At 35.7% G+C, this 21,725-nt stretch overlaps 2 protein-coding genes across 25 annotated transcripts in view; one reads left to right on the plus strand and one right to left on the minus strand.

The window, feature by feature from the left end:
- LOC125678911 (ecotropic viral integration site 5 ortholog-like) overlaps positions 1 to 15,996 on the minus strand; it is a 56,323-nt gene extending 40,327 nt beyond the window's left edge. For 5 of the 24 annotated variants that reach the window (XM_056156349.1, XM_048917710.2, XM_048917709.2 and 2 more), the window contains exons 1-2: positions 15,892 to 15,996; positions 1,553 to 1,780 (exon numbers count right to left, since the gene is read on the minus strand). In XM_056156349.1, coding sequence (XP_056012324.1) covers positions 1,553 to 1,725 — 173 coding nt within the window. In that variant the 5' untranslated portion in view covers positions 1,726 to 1,780; positions 15,892 to 15,996. Of the gene's footprint in view, positions 1 to 365; positions 565 to 1,552; positions 1,781 to 2,214; positions 2,726 to 2,790; positions 3,068 to 4,796; positions 4,923 to 10,779; positions 10,877 to 15,891 lie in introns of those variants that run through there. The other 19 variants (XM_056156352.1, XM_056156344.1, XM_056156343.1 and 16 more) reach the window with 12 other exon arrangements.
- A 154-nt stretch (positions 15,997 to 16,150) lies between these two features.
- LOC125681858 (putative peptidyl-prolyl cis-trans isomerase dodo) lies at positions 16,151 to 21,081 on the plus strand. The gene is made up of 3 exons (XM_048922111.1): positions 16,151 to 16,274; positions 19,543 to 19,731; positions 20,437 to 21,081. The coding sequence occupies exons 1-3, from the start codon at positions 16,223 to 16,225 to the stop codon at positions 20,655 to 20,657; spliced, it is 462 nt and encodes a 153-aa protein (XP_048778068.1). The 5' UTR covers positions 16,151 to 16,222; the 3' UTR covers positions 20,658 to 21,081.
- The last annotated feature ends 644 nt before the right edge of the window (positions 21,082 to 21,725 follow it).

Raw genomic sequence — 21,725 nt, forward strand, 5'->3', positions numbered from 1 at the left:
GAATTAAAAAATAAATCCTCCCACCCGCCCCATACTTTTTGGTGACCCTGGATGATAATCTACTAATTAAGTTGAATTGGCCTAATAACAGTTGGCCTAGTCATGTTCATTGTTTTGCTGTATCTGTTCACTTGTAAATAGTATGTCAGCATGTTAAGACAACACATCAAAGCAACTCTAAATTTTGCTGTAGGACATGGACTTTTCTGGAAAAAACAACTTTGGGTAGAAACCCCGTAATAACTTCTTCCAAAAATTAAAAAATAAAAATTCAACACCACATCATGTCCACTGTATACACTTTAAATGAAAAAAAATCAGACATAGCTATAGCATACCTCACGACCAGAAGTTAAAATTTGTACCTTGTACCAAACACATTGCGACTTCCTCTGACAACATCGTCCAGAAACTTGTTCACATTCTCATTCCATTGCCACTTGTTCTGCAATTTGTTCACAACTTTGGGGAACATGACAAGAGATAATTGCCAACCCAAAGAAGCTCTGATAGGAAATGCAACAGGAACTAAGATAAGCTGTTAACATCCGGGAAAATGGGGCTGGTCTACTACTGAATGAATACTCATTATATCAGTGATTTTCAAGTGTTTACACCTCTTATTTTACAAGTTGTCGCATAAATGCATAAATAAGCATTTTAATGAGTAGAGGTTTCTAACTTGAGAGACAATGAACGGAGTTTTCTCACCAAAGCTTGCTTAGTTTGTACATAGTCATAGCAAATAAATTATGTCCCACCTCTACACCCACTGCTTTCAAACTGTTTTGAATCAGTGTTTAGCTCAGTGGGTGAATGGCAAAAGCTCTCTATTCAAAGAGTGGGCGGTTCTAATCTGTTGTTGTCTCATTTTAGTCTCAAAGTTATGTTTTTGTAAATGACTTGAAAAGAGTACAATGTACTGATTGTGCATGGGTTAAGTCACGTTTGACCAGTCAATTGAAACAACATATCAAATCACAAATCATTCATGATAAAATATGACCATAACCTTGAACTATATAATCATACTAGAAATGGCTGCAGAGATGATATAGATGTAAATGAGTCATAAAGAGACCTTCCAATTTCTCTTGTCTCTTTCATTTGCATACATCAAGGTCTCCGCACAGAAAAAATACTCTAGACTTGTTATATTCTGGCCAAATCAAAGGTCTTTATATATTAAAAATGAATAACTCTTAGTCTCTTATACCCCCCACACCCACCCACCGCCAACCCCAGAAAAGTAGTAACTACGATAAATGGGTCAAGTTTTCTTTTTTTGCCAATAAATCTTCACATATATGTACGTATTGCAGAATAATACAACTCATCACTATATTCAGAGTCCTAATGTTAACAAATTGAAGGCCTTTGATAAGTAAACATACTCCTGACTTTTCTAAAGTTTCAATGTTAAAGCTCAGATTGATGGCTTGACATCCAGACCCCATTCACCTATTAGGTTCCACTTCATCGCCATTTAGCTAAAAACAAATGTAACCATCTCTTTTTCCAAAAATCAATAGTATGTCACTTATACCCTTACTTATTTGCCTCCTCTAGTCTGGCCAGCAGTTCAGCGGTCTCATCCTTGTTCTGGTTATCCTCCCTCTCCAGCTTTGGGGGCACCTGCTGAGTTTCAGGGGAATCAGTCTGGGAAGGAACTGGTGCATCAGGAACCTCAGATATTGAGGACACCGGGACCTCAGTATTGGACATTGAGAAAAATGCTAGCCTCTGTGTCTTCTCATTCTGTGATCACTACTCCTGCAATCTGCAAAAACAAGAAGGACATTTCATGTGGGATAATGTCCCTTGCACATGTAAACATTACATTCCCACATTTAATTAATGGTGATCAATAATCAAACTATGAAACTGTCATCTAGCAATAGTGTAACAGCTCATGCTTCAGTGCAGAACTTAATGGAAATTGGACAGAGAATAAGGACTGAATTCCTGAGAGTGTGAACTTTTAAATAATATATATTGTGGATTGTCAGGCAAAGCTCACATGGATGTCTGGACATCCGGACGATATATGCACCAGTTGTGGTAATTCAACACATCCTATATCTAGGTATAGTCTTCACCAAATAAAAAATCCACTTAAAATCATGTACCCTCAAACTGCATATTTAATGCAAAATGCAAAACATAAGATAGAATTCCACACGTGCACAAAAATTCAATTAACTTCCAACCTACCAAAATTATTGGCCATAATCACAGTGCATGTACTTATACGCAATTCATGAATAATTTGTTTCTGGACATATTGGGTCAAACTGTTGTCCAAGGTTTTGTGTGTGAACATACTGGAGGGCAGTTGGACTCTGTTACTGGTACTGCCACGAAAACTACTCATAAAAACGCAGCCTTATCTCCAGTGACATTTCTTCATCCTTATCATGTCTGCTTTATCCATGAATCATCAGACACCAAAACATTATTTTGTTTGTGCTGTAGCTAGAAACTCCACATAATTACAGCGTAATGTGGGCAGTCTGTCCCTCTTTAGAGATGAACTTATAAGTTTACATAATGTACGAATACCCATCAATTAAATACAAAATAACGATCAATGAAAGTAGAACACACAGCGCTACCTACCTATTAATGCACATGCATCTTTCTAACTGACTTAATATGCTGTGACTTCCGTCATTATCAACCTCAAACTGCACTTCACACACCTCCAGCATATAGTGCTCTGTGCCTATCAAATCATTTCTGAATCACTAGGCTTATTTATTCTTAATAATAGTAATAACCATAACTTACACTTCTCTCAAATCCGACAAGTTGCACATCTGTACCGAACACAACACAAGATCTTGCAGAAAATGAAATAAATCCTTTGAAATTTAAAAAAACACTTGCACTGCCCATTCAGTTTGAGTCAGTTGGCACTTTTTCAGTATTTTTTCTAAATTTCTCATTCATCTACATGAGATCACACCAGGATGAGGTAAGTAATCTTAGTGCGACTTGTCAATTTCTCATGGCCCCTAGCTAGTTATCACAACAGCCACTCATGCATTGGTTTCACCTATAGAGTGTCATAGGTTTTTTCTTTCTCTCTGTGTGTATATATCTCATAAATGTTCCTTTTCTTTCATTGAATATTGTTGGAAAACAATTAATCTATTTAAGGAAGTATTACCTTTCAGTGACAACATTTTCTTTTCTTATTTCAATTTATTCTCTTCACGATAAGCATAACAAGGACATATGTGACGTTTCTCGACATTTTACAATTTTTTGTGACATTTCGCGTACAATTTACCTACATGTTACCTTGTTTTTACAATTTTTTTTTTTTGAAAATGGGTATTTTACCATGTCTATTATAGAGATAGCATCGTTTCGTGACATTCGGGTACAATTCACTTGCAATTCCTATCTCAATGTACCCACAAAAAAAAAAGGGGGGGGGGTATTTTACCATGTTTGGTTTAGATTTAGCATCTTCTGATTGTAGCAAGTAAAAATTTGAAGTCAGTTTTTATGTATTACAAAAGGTTGTATATAAGGACATTACTAAGTTATTGTAGTGAAGAAGGGGAGAAAAATCTTTGGATCAATCAGGGATCAAACCCGGGACCCTATAGCATCACTAGTTAGGTGATCTAACCAGGCCGACATACGAAGTCTGGTAATATCACTACACTATAAAATTTAAACCCATTTCAGAAATCATACAAGAACTCTTCATACTGAGGAGATGAAAATATGATTTTAGAAAAAAAGCTTGTGACTGACTTTTAGATTCAGAGACTTGGGATATTTAACTGAGAATCTGAAGATTTTGACAGATATGATTAAAACTGATTCAACTTCATCATAATAACAAGGCTTTGTGTTTCTCTTTCCTTCCTCTATCATTATTACTGTTCAAATCCTGCAACGGTTATTCTAATACAGAACTAAATGCAAATTAGCCACTGGCTATAACTGCTCTGATCTATCAAAACAGATCCACATTTTTTAACTTCCCTAGACCATTCATCATTTCCTTTTTTGAAAATATTCTTAATATTGACAATATTTTCAATGTTTGCTAGCATGGTTAATAACAATTAGCTGCAGAACTGTAGCTCTCTGAGAAATTATTGGGACAGATCTTTGTCCCAATATTTTCTTAGAGAGCTACAGCGAGCATAAAATATTCAAGAAAACAGGTTGTTAATCACTGACCCAAACTTCACAATTGACCTATCTCACCTTAGACTAACAACAATAAAAATTCTTGATATCCCATTAATTATGTACTATTTACACAGTGTATGATCCTTCCCTGTACAATAAACACTCTTTTTTACATGGAAAAAATTTGAAAAGACTAGCAAAAACATGAATAATGTTGTAATTAACTAATGACACATATCTCAAATGAAGTAATTAAAAGGTCAACAAAAAATGATGTAATGAAGGTAGTAATTATGGTACATAGGAAGTGAACATCCTTTACTGATGTGATAACAATCATATTTAATATTAATATAATATTTATATCTATATTAAGGGACCATAAGCACAATAATCACCTAGTGACATTTCACATGTTCGTGTCACTTCATAAACTTCAGGTTAAATACAGTACCTACCATCAATAGGTTTAAAATATTAAAAATCTAGATCTATATTATGTAACCCTACGTCTCCAGATCATAATTCTGAAATCTATATTTTCTGCATTCATAACAAATGAAATATTGACATATGATGAACAACAGATTTAATAAAAATCTATATGTTATATCCATACAGCTAGCACAGAAACCTACTAGTATATTAGGGAGGGAGAAAATGGATTGGATCAGTCTGGGATTCGAACCCAGGCCCCAGGATTCTCTAGTCATTTACCAACCGGGCTATCTGGCACTGGTGATTGAACCTGTCTGACCGTCTCACTATTTGTAAACAAAATGTTTGTCAAGTACATAACAAATAAACAATATCAAATATTACAAATTAAAATCTCTTTATCTACATTTGTTGTTTCTTCCACCCCCACCCCCCTCCCATGATTGGTAACCACAGAGTTCAGAAATGGTAGAGCATCTGAGCAAAGACCTGGGGTTCTCGAGATTCAAATCCTGGGTCTGGACCATTGCATTGTCTCCCTTCCCATTACATATGGTGCCCTGAAATGCCCCTGGAACTGACAGGGGAAACTGCTAGGAGAAAGCCTGGTTGTTTTCGGGAGTGAAAACATTTAGAGGAGAGAAATGTAAAAGTTCGACCACTTTGATTGCCAATGACCAGGTAGATCAACTGGTAGAGTACCTTACCTTTTGAATTAGAAAACAAGCATTCTGTGAGTATTGTATGGCAATACATGTACATAGTCCCCTACAGGTCGCAAAAGTTACCGGACTGCAATTCCTTCTGTATAAGTTATGGTAAAGGGGAAAATTGGGGAACAAGGATAGGAATGGTTGGAAATCAACTTCTACTCAGGTACAAAGACTAGACCAGGAAAAAAGACAAATTTATAATTAGGTTTAGGTCTTTAATCAAGTCAATGAACTGTGAAATGTAGGTGATAATGAATAATTTAGCTATAATGTTGTATTACTATTCTAAAAGTTTAAATGAGTGTAGTACTCTTATCTACAGAAATAAGAAACTTGGATGTGAACTAAGCTGGTGTGGATATGACTCCACTAGTTCTTATCAACTTAGTAGGGGCAAACGAAAAATGTACCAATTATCAAATGAGTATCTGCAAGCACAAGAAAACAAAAAGTCAGAAAAACTTATTAATTCACACTAGTTTTTGAAGTCCAAGGGCCGTAACTCAACGAAAAATCACAATTGTAACATGTTATGGCAAAGCAATGTATCAAATATCAAACCTACAAACACAACAAAACAAGTCCGGAATCTGATCATTGACGCTATTTTTCTAAGTCCAAGGGCCATAACTTATTGAAAAATCAATGGACCAAAACCAAATTTGAACTTGATCTGTAACTTTTTATGGCAAAGCAAAGTACCAAATATCAAATGAATATCTGCAAGCATAGCAAAAACAGTGTAAAAAACTGATAATTCATGCAATTTTTGTAAGTCCAAGGGCCATAACTTAGAGAAAAATCAACAGACCAAAACTAAATTCGAACATGATGTGTAACTTGTTATGGCAAAGCAATGTACCAAATATCAAATAAATATCTGCAAGCAACAACAACAAAAAAAAGGTGCAGAAAACAGATAATTCATGTAATTTTTCCAAGTACTTAATTAAAAAAATCAATGGACTGAAACCAAATTTGAACCCAATATGAAATATATATCTGCAAGAACAGAGAAAAAAAAGTGTGGAAAACTGACTTGCAGGACTGACGGACAGACAGACAGACGGACAAAGCACAAACCTAAAGTACCCTTCGACTTCGTCGGTAGGGGAATATAATAACTTTCATTCTGTCTACAATAAGGCCAATTCAACTTAATTGATAGATTATCATCCCCGCCCACCCCTAAAAAATTGGCCCTCCCCGAATTTTTTTATTTTGAGAAACTTGCGATTTCCGGAATATTTTCATGTCCGACTCCGGTATTTACACTTCTTGTTTACATTTCCGGAATAGGAACGTAAAAAGTCACATGAAGAAAATAGATTTATATGGTTTTCTTAATTTCTCCCGTTCTTACAGACGTAAATCTTGAAGAAGTTGGGTATATTTCTATTATATTCTTATATTAAAGCTTAACCTGGAATTAGTGTATGAAAATAGCATAGATTGATATCCATCTGCCATTAAATGATGCGGATCTGTTGGGAAAAAAACTGGTTTGTCTTTAATATTTTTCTCAGAAAATAAAAATTAAAAAATAAAATCCTCCCACCCGCCCCATACTTTTTGTTGACCCTAGATGATAATCTACCAATTAAGTTGAATTGGCCTAATGTAGTGATGCTTAACCTTTCAGCTGAACATGTTAAAAAAGAATTTCAATTACTTGGTCTGATTAAAATGCTGGTAGAAAAAATAGAAATACAGTGGAACCCCGTTATTACGTTCCCCCTTTAATACGTTAGTCCGCATATTACGTTGGAATTTCAAAGCACAAAACCATTTCTTAACAAACCTATATAAAATAGACCTCGTTATTACGTTGTCCTAAGATGCCGGGACTCGGTATTACGTTGTAAAAATTCCGACGAAAACGTAATAAACCCCTAATTATTCAATAGTGATTCTCAAAATAATAAGCCATTCACACCTTGACTGCCTGAGGCAGTCACCACGTAAATTTCCTGGTCTGTTTGGGGATTAGAGACGCTTGACTGATCACGCTTCGATAGATCTAGCGACATCAATACAGGTGAATACCCCGTATCGAAGCCAGTGATAAACAATTAAATAATGTTTATTTAGAAATTGTACTCTATGAAAGTTACTTCATTTTTCATATTTTGATAATCAAAGAAATAATTTCTCAACTACCTGCGTGTTCAGCATTGTGTGATTACCTTCGCTATTAAAACTCTATTTACGGACAGCTTTGGTACCAAACATGAAAGACAAGATTTATCGTAGCAATGTTAAAACCGCTTGGGTAACTTCTTGGACATAGGTGACTAAAGGAAGTGTTCAATTAAAAAATTGTCCGTAGTTTGGACATGCAGCTTAGGTGTTCGTAAATCTCGTCCATACATACACCGACCAAACTGTCTTATGTTATCGGCCGATTCGTGCACGGCATTTACCTCTGTGAATATTCTAAAATCCCCTGATGCGTACGTGATTTTAGTGCCATCATTTAGCGTTGTAAATGAAATCTTCGTGCATCATTATATTTTTTTTATGTGGATTGCGCTTAAATTGTTCTCCGTGTTTATCATTGGTGAGAAAAGTGTGTAAGTGTTGGGTATCGTGTGCGTTTTGTGTCTATAGTTTTGTTGTTTTTTGGATGGGATTTTTTTTTATTGCGTTGTGTATTGTGTAATTCGCGAACTTAATAAAAACAATGTTTTGTTATTTTTTTTAATACGAATGTTGAATACGAACCGGAACGAGTTATTGAGAGAAAGTTACATGAACGCATTGTTTTAAAGTTGAACAAAATGGCGGTCCAAACGAATGCAGAAAAGCAACGTTTATCAAAACATCCTTATGAATCCTACACCAGAAATAAAGAAAAGGGATAAGAACATGAAGAATTACGGACATTAAAGATAAGATGTAAATAAAACAAAGTATCATAGTCTTTTAAACAAAGAAACAGTAAACATATATTCACACACCCCTTCACGGAGCACCAACGGACGATATACAATTTCCAAATGATATTTTTAATGGATTTCACTGGGAACGTTTATTACGTTGCCCCCGTTATTACGTTATTTTATCGTGACAAAATGGAAAACGTAATAACGGGGTTCCACTGTAGAACTTTACACTTTACTCTCATTCCTTGACTTAAAGAGAACATATATATCAGACATTTACCATCTGCTGAAACATTGATTTTTTAAATTGATGTGTGCAGTATATATATAGAAATTTAAAAGATCAATCAAATAAATTGTTACTTTTAACACTAGTACACCAATAGGTTGAGACTGAAAGCTTGGAAAGACATCATATGCTCCAAAGAGCATGCTAGTTAAAACAAGAGGTACTGTGAGCAATGCTCACTAAGAATACCCCCTGCTTACCCCAATCTCCCAAAGGGTGTTGGTAGTAAGAAAAACTTCAGTATTATGATCCAAAAGGTATCTAGGAACACAGTATCTCCATGCGATGAAGAAAGCCATTAAAGAATTTAAATGGAAACCATATTGCTACTTCGATGTCCAGTGCGCGTGACCTTTGACCTTTTGACCCCAAAATCGATAGGGAACATCTTCATCCCATGGGTAGTCCATATGTATGATATGGTGACTGTAGGTGGAAAGAATAACGCTTTAGAGCCCGAAAACCATATTGCTACTTCAATGTCCAGTGCGCTTGACCTTTGACCTTTTGACCCCAAAATCGATAGGGAACATCTTCATCCCATGGGTAGTCCATATATATGATATGGTGACGGTAGGTGGAAAGAATAATGCTTTAGAGCCTGGAAACCATTGCGTCTACAGACGGACGGACAGACAGACGGACAACCCGATTCCAGTAATCCCCCCCCCCCCCACAACTTGTTGCGGGGGGTATAAAAAGAAAAACTAAAGGTGCTGCAAAGATTTCCAAAAATGTTATGATCTTTATTCCAGATTAATCAAAATGTAATTCTGTCCTCAATCCCTTCTGGTAAAAATGTGTCCCAAAAGAAGAAGTATAAGTCTGAATATTTACATGGGGAATACTTATTTATCATATAATACAGTGCTCCCTCGATATATTGCCCCCCCCCCCCCCCCTCCCCTGTTATAATGCCACCCAGCCCTATTGCCTGAAAATCATATAAAAGAACAGATTTCTCCCCCATGTTAACAACCCTGTTATAATGACAACCCAGCATAATGCCATATGCCACTGATTTTCACACACAATTGGTCAAATTTTATAGGGTTTACCCTGGATAACAATGCCAATTACCCAACACCCCTCAGTATCACCTGTACTTTGAGAGCAGTGCAGTGAAGTGTGACCGGTTGAACAAGATATTCAGGTGGTAGGGTCATTAATTGCTGATTATCTAGAACACTGATGTCCCTGGATAACAATAAAGTGGAACCACATCAAAGGTCAATGTTAAGGTAACAAGGTCAAAGATTTTGGTGTCAATGGAAAGGTCTTACCACAAGAAATACAAATACCAAATATGAAAGCTCTACCACTTATGGTGTAAAAGATATGACCAAGGTTCAAGTTTTTTGCCACAGACAGACAGACACATAGATAGGCCAAAAACTATATGCCTATATATATATCTTCGATTCCGGGGGCATAAATATCACAGGTGTCTGGTCATAGTGCTTGACCATATTTCCAAAGTATCGTTTTGATTATTCATTGAAATAAATCATATCAAGATTTCATTGCTATATTTGGTCTCAAATACAGAAAAATTCAAGTAATTTGGACACTTTTTTCCTACCTTCATATTTTAACTGCATAACTGTAGAAGGGCAACATTGAAAAGTAGTCATAAGAATGTTTTGTTTGGAGTAAAAGAGAGCACAGATTGTGTCAATCAGTTCTGATCTATTTTCTGTATTGTATTTTTTTTATGAATGACTACAAAGTCTCTCACTATCTGTTACATAAATAGTTTTCTAAAGTCTGGACAGCAGAGGAAGCCTTTACTTTAGCATGTTGAATGTCTGGTCATTTAGCGTGTGAAGATTATCGTGTCTGGTGAACACTGCCGGGGAATTAATGTGACGAGTGTAACCAGCCAATGGACGGTGAGTTAGCAACTGTTACAATGGACTCTGCGTACTTACAGTTGGCACCCTAAAATGGCTTTCAATTTTTTAAAAGCAAAGTTGACCTTATTTACACAATAGGTGTATGCAGTTTTCTGATAGACACCTGATGCTATACCATACTGTATTATGCTGCCTGTAGCTGAATACAACATCTCGTATTTCCTACCTGGGGGTGTAATTTCTACAAAAGGGCATGTTTTAGCAAGACTCACAATCTATCCAAAATAAATATTAAATATTCAATGTCTTGAGTTTATGGGCAAAATATTTCACATTTAAGCATAAACGAAAAAGTGAAGATGATGAACAGTGATCAATCTCATAACTCGTATAAAAAATACAACATTAAGAGTAGGGCAAACATGGACTCCTGGACATACCAGAGGTGGGGTCAGGTGCCTAGGAGGAGTAAGTATTCCCTTTTCACCAGTCACACCTGCCATGAGCCCTATATTTTGATCAGGTAAATGGAATAATCTGTAACCAAAATCAGTGTGTAAAGAATGGTCTAACAATTGGTATGAAACACGTCAGACAGCATTTGTCCCAATGACAGGTTGTATTGGTAAAATAGATGGTTAAATTTGCAAAATGCTGACTTTAAAAATGACTGTTGAAACCCCATCAACTTATTTGTCAGTAGCCTGCCTCCATTTAAAAACTGATCATACGCAGAACAAGCTCTTGTGTATCGAATCAGTTGAAAGACATAAACACCATATGCAGGTGATAATGGAATATTGCTACAGAAGTATGGGGAGTTGAAGATGGAGAAGTTTATCATACAGTGACTGCATTCAATGAAAGTGAATTTCAACAAGAGGCCCATGGGCCACATTGCTCACCAGAGTCACCATGGCCCATATTAAAAAATTTCCCCTGTATATTCGCATGTAAAACTTTGATCTCTATTGTGGCCCCAACCTTCCCCCGGAGGCCATGATTTTTACAAACTTAAATGTGCAGTATGACAAGAATTTTCATGTAAATTTGTACTTTCCTGGCCCAGTGGATCTTGTTGAGAAGATTTTAAAAGATTTTCCCTATAAATTTGTATGTAACACTTTGATCCCCTGTTGTGGCCCCACCCTACCCCCGGGGGTCATGCTTTCATCTCAGGCGAGCTAAAAAGTGTAGATTAATGTAGTTGTAGCATAAAATTATACATTGTGGAGACTATTATTAGACAGCCTGCAGATAAAATTCTACATTGTGGAGACTATTATTAGACAGCCTGCAGATAATATTCTACATCATGGAGACTATTATTAGACAGCCTGCAGATTGAGGATATGATGAACTTCAAGTTTGCTTGTGGGAAATTGGATTCTAGGAAAGTGAGACATAAGAAGCAGGTCATTTACAGAAATAGTTACTTGAAACTACACCTGTAATTAAGTGTCTTAAGAAGTTCATTCATGCAGACCTTTAAAGTAAATTATGATTTAAGAAAATCAATAAGAATCTGTGCACCAAAACCTTTGGATAGATTGGTTACCGATTCTTGGGATTAGAGTGTCTTTGCGCTGTAACCTTCACACAGCGGTTAGAGGTCAAGAAAATCAATAAGAATCTTTGCATACATGTAGATTGTTTGACAAGTGGTGCATTCTATAATTAGAAGTCATGTCATCAAGCTATGCACTGGAAGCATGTGGACTGGACACATGGTGATTGGAAAAGCGCTGTTTATGACAGATTTTAAATGCAATAGTTTTGCAATATTCATAACATGTTGAAAATGGAACATTATTTTATTGAGAGTCATAAAACGTTTTTCAAAATTTAATCTTGAAATTGAAAAGGGTGGTTGTGTATTTCGATATAAGAAAATTGTTGAAAAGTGTGTTTTTTGCAAGTAAATCAAAGCCGATTTCCCCTGCGTAAACAAATTCACCTATGTGTGTATTTGGATGGGGTTTATTAGAACATCATTTAGGCTAGTCTTTACTTTTATCCCTTTTTCTTTCTTTATTATGTTTAACTCTCTCTCCTTTGGGGAAATGGATTTGAAATAAAGATTAAAATCTTTTTTGAACGGATAGGAGGGGTCGGATGTGAGATAGAACATGCCGTTATCACAGATACTGTATACGTAGAATTTTTTGCGAGACACAAATTCAGTCCAATAAAAATTAGTATACAATATTTAGAGAGAGCTTATTTTAGCGAATTTATACTTCAAAGAAAAATAACTATTACCTATGATATGGAATAAATTGTTAGCGATATTCAATTTTAGCGATCTTGGCACCCTCACTAATAATGCCAAAATTAAATCCTCACTAAAAATTCTGCTTATAAATAAATAAAAGTATTGCTATCATCAAAGGAAAAACATAATAATAATAATAATAAAATTTATATAGCGCCTTATATAAAACAAATTACTATAAGGCGCTTTGCAGGGTAAGAACTAAGAAGAGGAATGCAACAATAATTATACACAATTAAATGAAATTAAATGACAGAGGAGTATGAAATAAGATCTTATATCTGTTAAATCATCAAAATAAAACACTGTAATTAAGATTGATAGCTAAATTAAAGTAATTAAGATCGATAGCTAAAGGTTTTTTGTTTTTGTTCTAACTTGTTGATTCCAAACAGAAGAGAGTTCGCATAATCAAGTTTTGATGTAACAAGTGCATTGACAAGCATCTTGCATGCTTCTGTATTATGAAATGGCAAATTCGACCAATATTGCTTATATGAAAGTGGCATGCTTTCACAACAGATGTCACATGCAGACCTGTTTACCCAGTCTGACTGATGTCAGTATTCTAGAACCAAGTTGTCAGTATTTTGAGCACTTTTGTCAGCATGAAAGCTGAATATAACAAAAAGTGCTATGCGGGTTGTTAAACCCTTATTTATTTGAATAACTTCTTGTTGTCATGTGACATGGTTATCAAAAGTGAGATAGGGATTGAAGTGCACACCAAGATTTTTGACACACAATGCAGTAGATATGTTGTTTTCTCCAACTTTAAGGTGTTGTAATGGAATTTTTGCTGCATTATGATTTAAAAATAAAATGACCAGCTCCATTTTGTCCTGGTTCAGTTTCAACAAGTTTGTAGCCATCCATGAACTAATATCTGCTATAAAAGCTTCTAATCATTCCATCCTTGCATTGGTCGTATTACAAGGTAAATTTGAGATTCGTCCGCATAACTGTGGTAGTTCATTCCGGATTTCTAGTCAACTCGTACCCTGACCGACTCCTACCCAGGTCAACTCGTACCCCATAGGTCAACTCGTACCCAAAAGGCAAAAGTCATCTCGTACCCAAGAATCTGCCCATAATGCAAAATATGTATGCGCATATAAGTGATATATCGCTTAGGTACGAGTTGTCATCAATTGAAGAGGAGGAGTCAACTCGTAACCAGATTCTTGGGTATGAGTTGACTTTTACTTTTTGGGTACGAGTTGACCTATTTGGTACGAGTTGACCTATTTGGTACGAGTTGACCTGGGTACGAGTCGGTCAGGGTACGAGTTGACTTGACTCCTCATTCCGTGTTGTTGACAGATTGTTCTGATTGGTTTGGAAAACAGGCAGTAAAGTTTAGGCCAAAGAACAGACCCTTGAGGGATGCCAAAAGAAAGAACTCGCTCAGTGGATTTGAAAGAGTTAATAGATACAGATTGACGTCACTCTTTCAAGTAAGAATGGATCCATTTTAAGGGACCACTTGTTATTCCATAAGCTGTATTGAGTCTATCAAGTAAAATGTGATGGTCATGAATGACATCAAATGCAGCAGACAGATCCAGAAGCACGAGGACAACTGATGACCCGTTATTTAATGCCTGTGTAAGGTCATGATGGACTTTAAGCCTTCAGGCGGTTTCTGTAGAATGCTGCTTTTTGTATGCTAACTTTATTGTGTCACAGAGACAATTCAAATCAAGATGACCGTTCAATCTCTTGGCCATCACCTTTTCAAGAATTTTAGAGATGAATGGTAGAATGCTGACAGGTCTGTAATTTGAAAGATTTATCCTATTTAGTCCTGATTTTTAAAGCAGCGGTGTTATAACTGCCTTCTTGAAGCTGGAAGGAACTGAATTTTCTGATAGGGATGTGTTAATTATAGATGTTATTCCAGGAAGAAGAGAGTCTAAGCATCGTTTTATCAGATAGGTGCATGAGGAGCGAATCCAGCTCACAAGACTAGTCTGCCGACGTTTTGATGACTGACTCAACTTCGTCTACAGTCGTAAAATAAAAGGAAGTTAAATGTTCCACAGTGAATTTCCCATCCATTATAAGAGGGCTGACTGATCAGTTTGGCTTTATTGAAGACAAACTTGGATCAAAATTCCATAGATTATCCTTGCTATGGTGATGTTTCGAATGATTTTCTTCCAGATTTTCTTCACACATCACAACAATAATACAAATTGTCATTGTCTTTCTTTCAAGCATGAACGTAAAATGGTTTGCAGACTACAAGATGCAATGAAGAATCTTCTGTGTTTTCAATCTATTTTTACTTAACAATTAACAATGACAGGTAGGGGATATGTCAACACTGTTTGCAAAAAATAATCAATGAAAAACTGAATAATAATTTTAAAAAAATACTTTCCATTTGACGTCAAAATCCCATAGATTATCCTTGCTATGACGATGTTTCGAATAATTTTCTTCCAGATTTTATTCACATATTATCAATGAGATTGGGTAAATTCCAGACAGAGAGCGGTAAATTCCAGACAGGTCATATTTTACACAATTTCTGGTCAATCATACATGGTAAATTCATGCTATTTTCAGCATGTATTTTAAAATTGTTTGAACAATCAAGGAAATTGTTTCTACAATTCCATAAATAATTTTTTAAAAATATAATCGTGTGTACGATTTACTAAATCATTTTAAACATTACACGAAACATATTTAGAACAGCGTACAAATGATTTCCTTAATCGTACAAAACATATAAAGATACCCTGATATCCCCTAAGACTATGTTATATATTGCCAAGAGTACTAAGGATAAACTGGGGTGGGGACTTGGTTTGTTTCACTACCTGTGGAGTTCCCCGTCCCCACTTTTTCCTGTGAATGCTCTTTTCATATAAAAAAAATGTAGTTTTCTTATGAGATGCCTCTTCACTTCACTTTTTCTAACAGGAGCAAGATTTTTGTTAGTGGAAAAGTTTATGGAGACCGATACTGTACCCTCTCCCCACTTGGAATATGATACCAAATAAATATATCTATTATAGGCCTAATCTAAATGTGATTTTACAGAATATATGCAAGTGAACTTTAAACTTTGTTTTTAATAATGGAAATACCAATGACTATATCTCTAAGCTTTTTTCAAAAGAAAATGTGTAGAATTATTTTGCCTGTGAAACGAAATGTAGTCTATTGTTAAAAAGTCTGACACCAAGAAGTAGACGATATATTTCAAACCCTCTGAATAAACCAAACAAAAAACAAAAACAAAACTCACACACAAACAACTTACAACATTTGCAGTATGATGAGTAGATCTATCTCCTCTGGCTGTGGCTACTGTCATGATCTCATTTCACAGGAAGTCAACTAAACGCCCTTTGACCCTAACCGCAAGTGTAAACAAAAATAAACAATTTCCAACAACGAATTTTTTTTGCATACAATAGTTAAAGAAATGGAATAATTACTTTATTTAAAAGTTTTCCTGTGTTTTCTTATATTTTTTTTAAAAAAGCTAAATATGTGTTTTTACTCTCCCTCATCAAAACGATTTAATTTTTTCTCTGACTCTTCAAAGTTTTGTAAGCTTCAGATTGACGCAGATTGTAAGTGGAAAAAGCATGGCGGACGATCTACCAGAAGGGTGGGAAAAGAGAATGAGCCGGTCTGCCGGTAACCAGTTTTATCAGTTTACCCATTCAGAAATAGAAATAAGATTATTTTGAAATGATTGATCACTTTCTTCTCTGGTTGTCAGTAAATATCTCGCCCCTGAATTGCACGTCTTGTTTCTCTCATTATCATAATTCTACACTCGGTGACTGATTTTAGACTTAGTGTTAATGTATACTATTTAGACGTGGTAATGAGCATGTGGCGGTAATTTTGAAAATATAGTGTTGATTTAATGCAACCTGGCCTCTTATTTTAGTATTTCTGAATCATTTACTTAAAGATGGAATAATTAACAGGTAGGGAACACTTCCCCATTAGCGAGATATTCTCGCTAAAACACGATTATCCCTCTTTAGCGAGAAATAAACATTACCATAAACAGGTGTTTTCAGTGTCTTTATTGAAAATAATGGCAAATTCTGTGCATTGCTGAATGAGTGCGACACACACTCAACATGTCAGACGCAAATTGTTTCTATGAAATTGACAACATAGTCAAGAAATTGCATACCAAAGTTGCTGCGTAAAAGGGAAGCAGTCTGAAATCCAATACACATCGTGAGTGTTTTTGTTTTGATTAATATATTTGCAGAAGTATCAGACATTTCAGCACTTTTTCTTTTCACGTGAAACACGAAGCGATGTACTCCACATGTGTTTTTCTCGGTTGTACGGGGTATATTTACTCTCGCTAGAGAGGGATAATCGCATTTTAGCGAGAATATCTCACTATAGGGGAAGTGTTCCCAACCTGATTAATTTACATGTATAATAATAAATCTTGTTTGAAAAGGAGTTGTAGAAGAAAGATTTTTGTTTTTAAGTAAGTCCCTATTACCACCACAAATATATTCTTGTTGCACATGACACAATGCACTAAGCACGAGCAAAAAATGATTTGGCTACTGCAAAGTAGTTCTGGGAACCAGGATGTTTTTGTTTTGTTGAAAAAAAAAATTTTAAACACCCATTTGGCCTCCTTAATGAAAAACATTGATGAAAAATGTTGTACATCTACAAGACGCCACCAATCATGATTCAGATACTGTGTAAATTGTAAACATTGTTTTTCGACCCTCATTTGGGCCCCACGATGAAAACGAAAATTCTGAAACCTTCTTGCATATCCCCTGAAGTGACAGGACACCACAAATCATCTTCCCAAAAGATGATTTGGCTACTGCGTAAAATGTGAGGAGTTTTGTGAACCATGTTTTGTAGAAAAACATTTTCTACCTCCATTTTGCCCCCAGAGTGAAAATTCCGAAACGTTATAAATTGCACCTCTACAGGACACCACCAATCATTTTTCAGAGGATAATTTGGCTATTGTATAAAATGTATGCAGAGTTCTGGGAAGCAGATTTTTATCTTTTACCCCCAGGGTAAAATTGAAAATTCTGATACCTTTTTGCACATCTATTCTACAGGACATCATCTATTATACTCCAAAAGATTAATACGGGACTTTCGAGATACGGATCCACTGTGACTTTTATTGCGCGTGGAACGTAATTTGTATGGCATGTCACTTCCTGATTAAAATAACTAAGTAAACAAGTATGGAATTCTTCTATCTTGCTATCAAATTCCTGCATTTGAATGCTATCTTTGAAAGAAAGGAATCACCACAGCCATTATGATAGGAAAATGCATTTTATTAAAATATGCGAGTTGGCGAGGGAAATAAATTTAGGGAATATCTTGCTGATATCGGTAAAACTTCACGCCTTGCACCCAATGATATGTATCTAAATGCACCTTTTCCCTTCCATCCAATTTACACCCAGGTACTAAACACCAACAGCGACTTGGATAGTCATCGTGAGACTGCGCATAGCTCTTTACGAACCGTCTGCTAGCAAACCACCATTTGTATCGATGTCAACTTTGCCCTACAATTGGTTATTATCACATGACCGTGGTGTATAAACGTCAAATATAATCGGTTGTTCCGGCACATCCCGAAAGTTTCGTATTGAAACATATTTCATTGATAACTCAAAAGGATCGGGTAGGCCCTCTGCCAATTAGAAAGGATTAATGATAATAATAATAAATTTATTTTGTAAAGCGTAAAATCCATATTGCTCTAAACGCTATTTAAATAACAATAAAATAAGTTGTTTAAGAACAAATGACTAATAGGTAAAGATAAGGAGTCCGTTATGATTGCACAACAGAGATTTATAGGTTACTGCTTAGAAAAAAGGAGTTTTAGGAAGAAGAAAATGTGACAGGCATAGGGAAAGACCAGGGTAACAACAATATGCCCAAACTTTCTTCAGCGAAATAGCAGGCTTCGAAATTAGTCGCTGGCCCAGAATGAGGCCAGTAAAACTGGGTTTCAAAAGTATTACATTCACTCAGAAGTGTGTTGGGCCTGTACTTCTCAAATTAAAATGACTCACAGTTAATGTTATCCCAAAATTGAAATGAATTGATGTTTGAAATAAGAATTAATAGTAAAGAAAGAACTTGAATCAAACATGAAAGGAGTTTGAATAAAGCCGTCTTAAGTGGTTTCACTTAATCACTTAACAGATTCTTTAACATCGTTTTTAAACTTGAACACAAGAGTGTAATCTTTTTATTTCATTCGTAAATTGTTCTTCAGTCTAATGCAGAATCCTGCTCGAGATCCAAATGGCCAGTGCTTAAAAACATTTTTCGTAAAGTCTGAAGTAGCATTGAGATTGAGTTTGAAAATATGAGGTCTATGCCAAATAAATAGATCTACATCATTTCTAACCTTTGTTCTCATTAAAACCACTGAGTTACAAAGGAATATGTAGAAGAAGAAAAATGAATAAAAATCATCTTCTAGAACCCTCACTTTGGTACAGTTTACAAATTGCTGTACGAGAATCCTCAAGTAGTGTATATTTTAAAGTTGTTTACACTAGGGATCTACACAATAGGAATTTAAATCTTGCATTGAGATTTTTTTTTCTTTGTAAGAACTATATGTAAAATAATCAAATTACTATGCAATCATGAAGAAATAGATTCCAAAAGGAATGTTAGTACCTATCTCAGTTCCATTCATATTAAATACATGTACATGGAGTACGGTAATTTATAACATTTACAAGCACGTGCATTTTTGACTTGGATGACCTTTTAAGTGTCTACTTTGATAGAAGCTATTCAGCTAACTCTGACATTATAGACAGATTATCAAGTTTAATAAGATGCCATTCTGGTTTTGCTGTAAAAAAAATTTTAGTGCTTTAAAAAAAAATCTTGCTTTCTTTTTATTCAGGCAAAGAATATTACCTAAACATGCATACCAAGGAAAGTCAATGGGTCCGTCCAAGTGCACCAGCAGAAAAAAGTGCTATGGTGCAATGTTCACATCTTTTGGTGAAGCACAGGGATTCACGCAGACCGTCCTCATGGCGGGAAGAGAACATCTCACGAACCAAAGAGGAGGCATTGAACATTTTAAGAGGTAACAGTTCAGCAAGTACAATCTAACTCTACATCCCTGGCTATGTACTCAGCTGCACTGGTCAATGTTAATACCGTATAGCAGGTCTAAGATTTGGCTATTTGCTGGCTCAAAGGTATACTAATAATTTTAACGGAATAAATTTTGGCAGACAAGAGAGAGTTATCTCTCTTGTGACTGAAGTCACATTGGGTGCATATTTGGCGAGTGAAATTTTGGCGGAAAACTATCTTAACCGCTGAAATAAGCCAAATTTATCACCCCACGGAAAAAACCCGCTATACGGTACATGTACTGGGTATATAGAGTTCAGTGTTTTTCACACTTTAAAAAGATTTTTTTAATTAGCTGAAAGATAATATGATTATTATACGTTGTCTGTGAATTTGTCACATTTTTGACATCTCAAGAACTACTAAGCCAAATTCAACCAAACTTACCACTATGCATCCTTGAGTGAAGGAGATTCAGTTTCATCAAATGAAAGGCTGTGTCACATTCCAATGGGAAATAATTAAGAAAATGTGTGTGTAGAAAATCTTCTCAAGAATCAATACTCTAGAAAAGTCAAATATATTAATGAAGATTCAAGTTCATTCTAACCATGACTGAGGACTGGGGCCAGGACTGAGTCAAAATTGAGGTTCAAAGTTTTATTTTGGAATATTTAAGGTTCTGGTTGTTATTAATAACTTATCTTTGCAGGTTATCGGGATCAAATCGTACGTGGAGAGGCTACATTTGAAGAACTGGCTTCCAAATACAGCGATTGTAGCTCGGCCAAACGGGGAGGAGATTTGGGTCCCTTTGGGAGGGGACAGATGCAGAAACCGTTTGAAGATGCCACGTATTCAATGAAAGTAGGGGAGCTCAGTGAGCCAGTGGACACAGATTCAGGAGTACACATTATATTAAGGACAGCTTAATGTTCTCTCTGTTCTCATGACGTTGTAATGCTATTAAAGCATATAGAGTATACCTGTCTACCAGATCTACTAATCTCAGTCAGTCTCGGAGCATCCTCAGTCTTTGTTAAATCACACATCGTATTGAATGAAGAATCGGATTACTGTTTATATTTTCACTCTGTTGACAAATATACATGTAACGATGTACACTGTTGTAATGGTTTTAGATACGATGCATACCTCCGGACACTGCCCGTCAGTCATGTGACCATACTTTGCTTATTGTTGGGTTTGATGTGTTAAAGTTATGTGATACACTTTTTGCTATATAAAGCTTCTAAATGAATTAATTCAAATTAATCGTCAGTGAAACTTTCATTTTACATGTACTGTTTATATCAGTTCCAAGTAATGAATTAAATTACTTCGTTTTTTACTCAAATTTTGTTACTTTTGATTTGTGGTGTGTGGGGTGGGTTTTTTTTTCGGAACCATAGGTTACCCACTTAAATGATAATACATGTGTATTTGGATCTTTTTTTCCCCCTTTTATCATGTCTTTTCCACTTCTCAAATATCACCTTGCCAATTTTTACCAAATTTGGCATTAGCATCTGTGGGGTTGGGCACCATAAGGGGAACAAAATTTTTAAATTTTGTGGTCCCTGGTGGCTGAGGGATGTGTCTAAAACTTTTAAAAAAAAATATGCTATCTTTAAAAATCTTCTGTACTTTTGGACATCAGCAAACCGTATGCATAGTCATGAGATGCAAGAAGGCCTCTGCGTAAATTGCACGTTCAGAGTGAAATTGCATGGGGGGGGGGGGGGGGGGGGACCTTTTTGACTCTTGGACATCAAACTGAGTACAAGTGATGATGAGGCAAGAAACCTTTGCTAAAATTGTGAATTTGATAACCTCTCCTGAACATCTAGCAGACTGGCTGCATAGTTTCATTTAGTTGGAGGTTTTCACCAATATTATTGAATTTCTCACCCCTGGGTCAAATATCAGGCCACATGTGATCATTCATCAATTTGATTTTATGCTTGCCTTTTCATCCAGCTTGCAATGCAAACAAGAATT

The sequence above is a fragment of the Ostrea edulis genome, chromosome 2, assembly GCF_947568905.1.
Source record: "Ostrea edulis chromosome 2, xbOstEdul1.1, whole genome shotgun sequence".
NCBI lineage: Eukaryota > Metazoa > Mollusca > Bivalvia > Ostreida > Ostreidae > Ostrea > Ostrea edulis.

Excerpts from the sequence above, each read along its gene's own strand:
- LOC125681858 (XM_048922111.1), top strand. The coding sequence starts at position 16,223 with ATGGCGGACGATCTACCAGAAGGGTGGGAAAAGAGAATGAGCCGGTCT. Across the intron at positions 16,275-19,542 it reads GAGAATGAGCCGGTCTGCCG|GCAAAGAATATTACCTAAAC; the intron begins GTAACCAGTTTT and ends CTTTTTATTCAG. Across the intron at positions 19,732-20,436 it reads GGCATTGAACATTTTAAGAG|GTTATCGGGATCAAATCGTA; the intron begins GTAACAGTTCAG and ends TTATCTTTGCAG.